General features: G+C 39.2%; 1 protein-coding gene across 1 annotated transcript; it reads right to left on the reverse strand.

Annotated features, from left to right (window-relative positions):
• Positions 1 to 204: 204 nt before the first annotated feature.
• On the reverse strand, positions 205 to 3,525 carry EIF2S2 (eukaryotic translation initiation factor 2, subunit 2 beta, 38kDa; the record flags this gene model as incomplete). The annotated part of the gene is made up of 5 exons (XM_010086313.1): positions 3,345 to 3,525; positions 2,368 to 2,471; positions 1,201 to 1,336; positions 790 to 890; positions 205 to 353 (listed from the first exon to the last, which is right to left on the reverse strand). Coding segments are annotated over exons 1-5 (671 nt in total), but the record flags the coding sequence as incomplete, so codon positions are not given.
• Positions 3,526 to 7,723: the final 4,198 nt, after the last annotated feature.

A 7,723-nucleotide genomic window follows, 5' to 3' on the forward strand; every position in this document is an offset into this window, starting at 1 on the left:
TATTAAATTATCTCAATAAATTATCTTCATAAGTGTTTTCTCACAGAGAAATGTAGAGGAAACGAGCAGTAGGATGGAAATAGCTTACAATTTACTTTGTTTTGCCATAGTCTTTTCCAGAAAACATACATTCAATGCAACAGCCAACAGCACAGCAAAGCGCATTTATCTGCTATTCCTGGGAAATCTAAAGAGCAAACTTACAATTTGCAGATATCTGTGAAGTTGACAAAAGATGTTTTCTTTGTCCCTACTCTTACAACCTGTGGAGGCTTCATGACAAATTTTCGTTTTTCTCCAGCTACCATATCTGGGTTTTTTTCCCGCATGATGTTAAATACTCTGTTGAGCAACTGCAAAAAGAAGGATACACACCAACATGAGTATCTTGCATGTCTCCAATGAAGTACATCACTTCTAATAGATCTTGAAAGTGTTCACAACAAATATTAGACAGTATTTGCCCACTAGCATTTCCCCATATGCTTTTGTACACACACTTAAAAGTGTTCTGATAAATGCAAAACACAAAAACTGTTTCCCCAATGGTTTACTTCATAATCTACAAGTACCTCAGGCTATTTGCAGAGGTGTTTTAACTATCACTAATATTCCCCTCTATGAAAATTAACTGTGATAGAAGATGTGCTTTGTTATTTTTCTGTTCATGAGCTCCTGACTACAAGTCTTTCAAAGGCAGAAATAGGACATATGAGGCAGAAATAAGGCCCTGCTCTACTGATACACATCAACATGGAAAATCTTTTTAAAAAGTCTTTTGAACATTACCTCGTCATATGTGTAGTCCCTTTCTGAGCCTGCCCATGCAGGTCCTGACTGAAGGCTAAAAGAAATTCCATCATCTTTTTTGCTATCTTCATCCTCAAAAGCTGTAAAGAAAGTTGTTTGGGATTCATTAAGAAGAAACGAAACATTGTTTACCTCATGCTTACACCATTTCTAAAAGGTACATCAAAGAAAATTCCACTAATATTTGGGACACAAGTCTTCTCTGTTTGTCTGCCTGCAAGGGACACCAGCACTTATGGCAAATTTAGACAGTGCCTTTACAGAATATTTTTCTGATAAATAATATAGTGGTAAAGGTAACAGAATTAAATTTGAAACAAAAAAGTCACTTGAACAGAACTTATTCACCTACAACATGGATTACATTTTACGTTCACATTTTACTTTTACCTTCATCCTTCTCCATTATCTCATCTTCATCTGGAAACTTCACATTTTTCTTTTTCTTCTTTTTATTGCCCAGCATGATATCAAGGTCATCTTCAGGTTCTACTGCCTCTGGCACATCTCCTTCAATTTTCAATTCCTGCAAAGGAATAGTAAGACTATAGTTTACAGTATTAAATACAGATCTCCATTGCACAGAATTAGAAATAATACCAGTAGCACACTACACTAGATTAATATTAGTAGTATCCACCACAATCCTGAAAAATAACAGACAAGAATGGAACTAAAATATGTTGAAGGGAGCACTGCACTACTACCATGAAGTAGGGCCAGATTTTTATCTTCTAATTTAACTTCTGGCTGGTCAAGTACAAGGTCACATTATATTTATCTAAAGGCATCATCCTTTATGGGACAGGTGAATAAACACACCCAACATGCCAGACAATAAGATAAGGCAAAGCTGTGCTACCTGCAGCTAGTCCAATCTGTTATCACAATTCTGCACATGTAGAGAACACAGAGCAAGCATTTCTCCTGTCTGGGACAGATCATAGAGACATTTTCTTCCCCCAAAGGCAGAATGTAAAGAAGAGGTTTACATATAACGTAACATTTCTCCATCCTCTTGCTCTCTGGGCCTGCCAGTTACACTGACATGCAATACAAAAACTCAACTTGGAATAAAACTTGAGAAGAGTAAAAATCTCTCATACACCTTCTGGAACACAGAACAGTAGTCAATCATTTCTAAAGAAAACACCAGAGAAAAAGAAACCAGATTTGTTATCAGATATAAACCCTTTATTTGAAGGGCTGGCCTTTACAGGACGATTCTGTGCACGGCTTCTGACATCCATTTACTTCTCATACCCCAAAAGACAATTAACCTTGATGCTAGTCGACCCTTACTATAGATTGCAGAACTACTTGCTCATTGTGCAGGATCAGTTAGATTTTTTCACTTCTGGGCAAAAGGCCCTGCAGAAGCAACACATTCAGCAGAAGCTACCATGAATGAAAGACATAGTGAAACATAAGTCTCATTATTAACTGCAGTAAGACACAATGACAGACTCAAAACAACTCCTACACTGCCAATCCCAAGGAAATTAAAGCAAGAAAGTTTTCAGCCGTAGATAAGATGTTCTAGTTATGTAAATATACCTTTACACCTTCTTCTGCTTCATCTATATCAAATATCTTTTTTGTTTTTTTCTTCTTTTTCTTTTGATTGAAGAAGTTCAAATCATCCAGGTCATCTGTTGCATCTAAAAACCAAAGGATTACCAGAAGTATAACTGTAGAAACAGTTTAGACATTAGGGTTTCTAATTCACATTCAAATTTTCAAAACATTACAGTAAGACACAAGCAATGATCTGTAGCCCCTACAGATATCCTTCAGGTTTTAAAGAGATCATTCCCCTGTACCCCCAAATACCCCAGTACTGTTTTACAGTTCCTGCATCTTCTAACTGCATTTTCCTTTCTTTCTCCTGACCAAGAGAAACTAACCACGTTTGTCATTATAGCAGAGATGCTTGAAAAAAATGAGAACCGTAGGAGGAAGGTGTAGTTTCTTTGGTCTACTGCAGGAGCCAATTTTATCAACAAACTGGATTTAAGTTAACAGCATTCCTTGAATCAGGTCGTCTTGAAATGACATTGGCCTCAATTTAAAAACCAAGGTTATATATACAATCGCAAGCTTATTTCCTGAAAGAGTCCAATGAACACTCTACTTATCACATTCACAATTGTCCAAAAACTGAGTATTTCTGTCATTCAGCTTATTGCTTAATTGTTCATATGAAAGACAGCCATAATGGTGGAATTATTGCAACAACTGCATGTGGAAGATTTAAAACTTCATGCTAACTATTTTAGGGATTGTCTTTTCATTCCCTCACACAAAAGACACTGCCTGAGTCAGGAAAGAGGAATTTACATAAGCCACTGGTAGCTTGCTGGATGTCTGTGAACGTGACTTCAAGCAGGAGGGAAATACGCCCTCCAAACAGTCAGGAGAGTATTGCTCTCACAAACCTCGGAACTAGGGCCCTGGTATTATACACTGTGATACCAAATTCTTGTAATGGGACCTGTAATCTTTGAGAGTTTATCTATGTGGATTCACTTTACCTTTCTTCCTGCTGTCTTCTTCGTCTGCTTCAACATCTTTGTCTTCTGTTGGCTCTGGTTCAACTTCTTTTGTTTCCGATTGCTGAGTCTCTTCCGCTTGTGTATCCCCTCCTTCCTCATCCAACATAAAGGGCTTCTTCTTTTTCTTCTTCTTCTTGCTCATAGTAGGATCGAAAATCATCTGTAAAAGTCAAGAGTTCCTTAGCAGCGTAACAGTCACCTACCATTTAATATTTATAACACCTTTAATTTTCCTTCAAGATTCTTTCAGCTACCCAAACTGTTCCTTCACATCAATCTCAATGAGGGATTTTTCTAGAGCTGTAACAATGTAATACAAGTTGTCTGGCTCAAAACAGGGATTACAGGCTTCTTTAAAAACATCACAAGTCTTGTCCCAAGGCGTAACTTACGTGACCAATTACAAGAGAAGAATGCTTGACAGTTTAGAGCTTCTGCTACTTTTCCTATGATAGTCCAAGCTTCCTGCCATCTAGGTTGTTAGTTCAGCTGAAAATATATTGAAGTTTGAACCTTTGACAGATAAGCTACCAGCTACTTCTCTATTTTATTTTCATTTTGGACTCAAATTTTGAAGGAAGACTATGCAAAGAATCACTGAACCAGCCAGCATCAGAAAAAAATTAAGCATACCTATAGCACAGAGCCTAATTACATGTCAGGTACACTTGGTACTTCCACTTGGGAGAGACATTAACTTCCAGATTTATTAAAAGGCAAGATTTACTAACAACTCTCTTGACAAGAATGCCCTGGATTAGGGAGAAACCTAGAAGGGGCTGGTGATACAGCAAGACCTGTATCTGTTCTCAATGCTATCAAGTAGCAAAGGTCTCACCCTCTTCCCCCACAGGTGGGAAACTGAACCTCAGAGACCAAGTGATTAAAAGCTGTTAATGAGTCCTTTAGCCAGTGAAGAAGTTTAATTCACCCAGTCTGACTGTGAAGAACGCGCTAACCCCAAGACTCACTTTTAACCTATTCATCATCTGCAGACCCAAGATACTTAACACACCAGCGCTTCAGTTTTCCAACAGAGGTATGCTTCTTACTTTTAGTACTTAAGATGCCAGTTTAGGGTGCCATCATAGCTATTGGTCAGTCTAGTTACATACATCTGGCCGTCTTATCACACCATAGTATATATTGAACACATAAAAAAATTTTAGACACTTAATGAGACTCTTTCTCCAGTTTTTATCTAGTAATTGAAGAGTGTTCTCACAGAGTCAAAATTCAGCTTCACAAATACCCTCACTCATGAAAACACCACCATTTCAGCAAAGAGGGAGTTCTCCAACTTCTTGATGTGTTACACCCTGCAAGTTCAGCAGTTTCCCTTCCCCCAGGAAGCAATCTTTTCCTTGCACTTCTTATTCCCCTACACATGACATCCTTGTGATATTCTTCCAACTTTCTGGAACTTACATGTTTCATAAAGGCTCTATTAAAAGGCAGTAAACTGCATGTATGGGTGCTTGAAACACAGCGTCATAAAAGTGTCCACATATATGGGATACCAAAGCTTGTGGCTTTCAAACTGCTGAAGAGTGTCTTTAGTCGTACACACTGCACTAGAATTTTCAAGGAAGTTCTGCCAGAGGGCTTCCCTCTAATGCTTGCTTAGACGCATGCATGAATCATGCTCTTGTACCGCACAGTAATCACAGAATGCGCACAACCGGTTACACAGTCTGCTGAAACAGAAGGAAAGCTGCCTGCATCGGTAGGAGTCCACAGCTTTGGGAACTAGCACATGAGCACCATTTTCAAGATCATGGCTCATTTCAAGGAAGAAGCTTTGCAAAACACTAAAGAATTTTATATCCTCTCACGTGATTAAGCAAACATAAGATTATGCTTAAATTGGGTGTAATAATTTCTAAGAAGGAACCAGCCCACTCGCCCCAAATCAGTCTTGACGAAGAAAAAGACCTCTTTCATCCCGAACCACCATAAAGCATATCTGGAGTCTACAACAGACAGAAGGCACCTTCAGTAGTGCCACACTAAACTGAAGTTAACACACAAGGGCAACTTCTGGACACAGGAGATTGTTTTTTCAGCATTAAAAGTACCTAGCTGGCCTTGAACAGAGCACTGCTCTGAAGGTCCACACCATCCAGTCAGCTCAAGCCAGGCTTCAGAAAACCCAAGACCTAGTCATAACATGCTAACTGCTCTCAGGAACTAATGTGAGAGTTCCACAACCCGAGAATGAGGTCTATGCCCAAAATATTTTGTTCATTGAGAGCTTCAGTGAAAACTAAGCAGGAATCTTAGGTCACACACACTTTAACAAATCACGATATAAAGTAACCAGCCCAATAACCAGAATGTTCTGTGTTTTGCCTTTCTTAGCTAGATATTTCTGAAGCTGTTTCATTCAGTATGTTCGATTAGTCAAAGCATTATGATACCATTTAAGCACTGAAAAACTCTACAAAGTTGCAGGCCCTCCACTGAAGTGACTGTAGCCCAAACACACCAAACCCTATGCTTTTCCTGTGTAAAAGCGGTTATGAGTTCACATCTTGTTTCTGCTCTCATAGCCAAATTCCCATATGGGGTTTTCGCTTCTGTAGACCGCAGTCCTTTCTCACATCCAGCTCCATACATATACTCCTTATCTCTAATGCCTACACTGTCAAAATCCCAAGTTATAGAAAATTAGCAAGGGAAAGAACAGAAGGGGAAAAAAAAAAAGAATCAAAGCTTCATAGTCCAAAAGCCAACACATGACAGTGGCAAATGCTGGGGATTCTAACAGAGGTCACAAATAAATCCCATTTCATTAGCCTGAATAAACACAGACGTGGCTACAAAGCAGAGAGCAACTCCGCACTGATAAAGTCAGTTCAGGTATCCTTACACTGCACTGACATCTATATGGAGTGAAACATTATAACAACCAATCAGCACGTAAATCCTCTGTCTGCTCAAAACACAGCATTTTCTAATATTATTTCCTGGAGCTTCATAAAATTACAGGGATGGAAGGACTTTTAGATATCTTGTAGGATTATATACATAGTAGGCTTCTAGGATTATATACATAGTAGGATTTTTAATAAACGACATATATGTTAAGGGGCTGCTTCCCCTTGCACATAGGGCTCGTGCTGCCTCTGCTGTGCCACACTTGTGGGCCACATTCACAGTAGATGTTTCTACCAGGGAGTTTAATTTTGTATACAACTCTGAAAATTTAAAACTACAGCCCATTTGAACATAAGAAAGTTTTGGAACATCTATATCTGTTTAAGGTGCAAATTTCTCTTCATGTGTCTTCACCCTACTCAACTTTATAGGCTCATTGGCTTTAAAAAGTTTCACCAACTTAACATCAAACGATATAACCAGATATACAGAAGTTCTGGAAGGCACATGCACTCACTCACATGTACACGAGTCAGAAGATCTAACAGTGACAGTTAACTGTGACACCTGCTACCATTTTTATTCTCTGTCAGTCTGATACATAAAGCAATCCATAAATGTAACTTTACTATACCAGATATTCCTGATATTACTTCAATGTCAGAACAAATGTATTATGCAAGAAAAATAAATTTACTGACACTTAAACTAAATCCAAATTGGGAAACTCCAGATGATGAACAGCTCTATGGTCCTATGATCACCTGAGAGAGAAAGCATCTGAATCCTGAGTCCTAATTTCTGGAACCAGAATACACCCTAGACATTAGAACTGCAGTGCCAAGGACAGAATTAGGCATAAAAATGCAATATAGTCATTCTAGATGTTAAAGTAGCTGAATAAATCAGTCTGAGCCACCATTAAAGTAATTAGTAACTACACCAGTTCTCCTTTATTACACAGGACATATTATGACTTGCCTGTCTCCAAAGCTTGAGCGATCACTTTGCTCAGAAGGAAACAAGCCACACAGGTATTTTAAACACCATAAAAATGATACAGCACCAAAAGCTGCCATCTCACTGATTCAGACAGTGTAGTTTCCCCCAGACTGCAGTCATCCATCAGGGCTTACAACCTCATACATGTAAAGCCTTCCTCTCCCCATGAGAGCAACTGAAATGAGGTTGGTGCAGGTGCCAACACATGGCATCTACAACACTTGAAAAACTCCTCAGAGACAGGTGTATCCACTTCCCTGCAAGTGTGCCTCAGTGAACACCAGCGGCTCCAGAAAACCCGGAGCTATCATTTGTTAACATGTAACTCTTTAGCTCTCGGGGTTAAAAGACAAGATACTAAAGCTCCAGAAAGCGGTAAGTAGACTGCCTGAACGCTACACATCGCCCGAAGAGAAGGGAACACGGCGGAGAAGGGTTGGCGGGGGAGCTCTGCCGTCCTCCCCGACCATCCCTCT

The sequence above is a fragment of the Pterocles gutturalis genome, unplaced genomic scaffold (genome assembly GCF_000699245.1).
Source record: "Pterocles gutturalis isolate BGI_N339 unplaced genomic scaffold, ASM69924v1 Scaffold53791, whole genome shotgun sequence".
In the NCBI taxonomy this organism is placed as follows: domain Eukaryota; kingdom Metazoa; phylum Chordata; class Aves; order Pterocliformes; family Pteroclidae; genus Pterocles; species Pterocles gutturalis.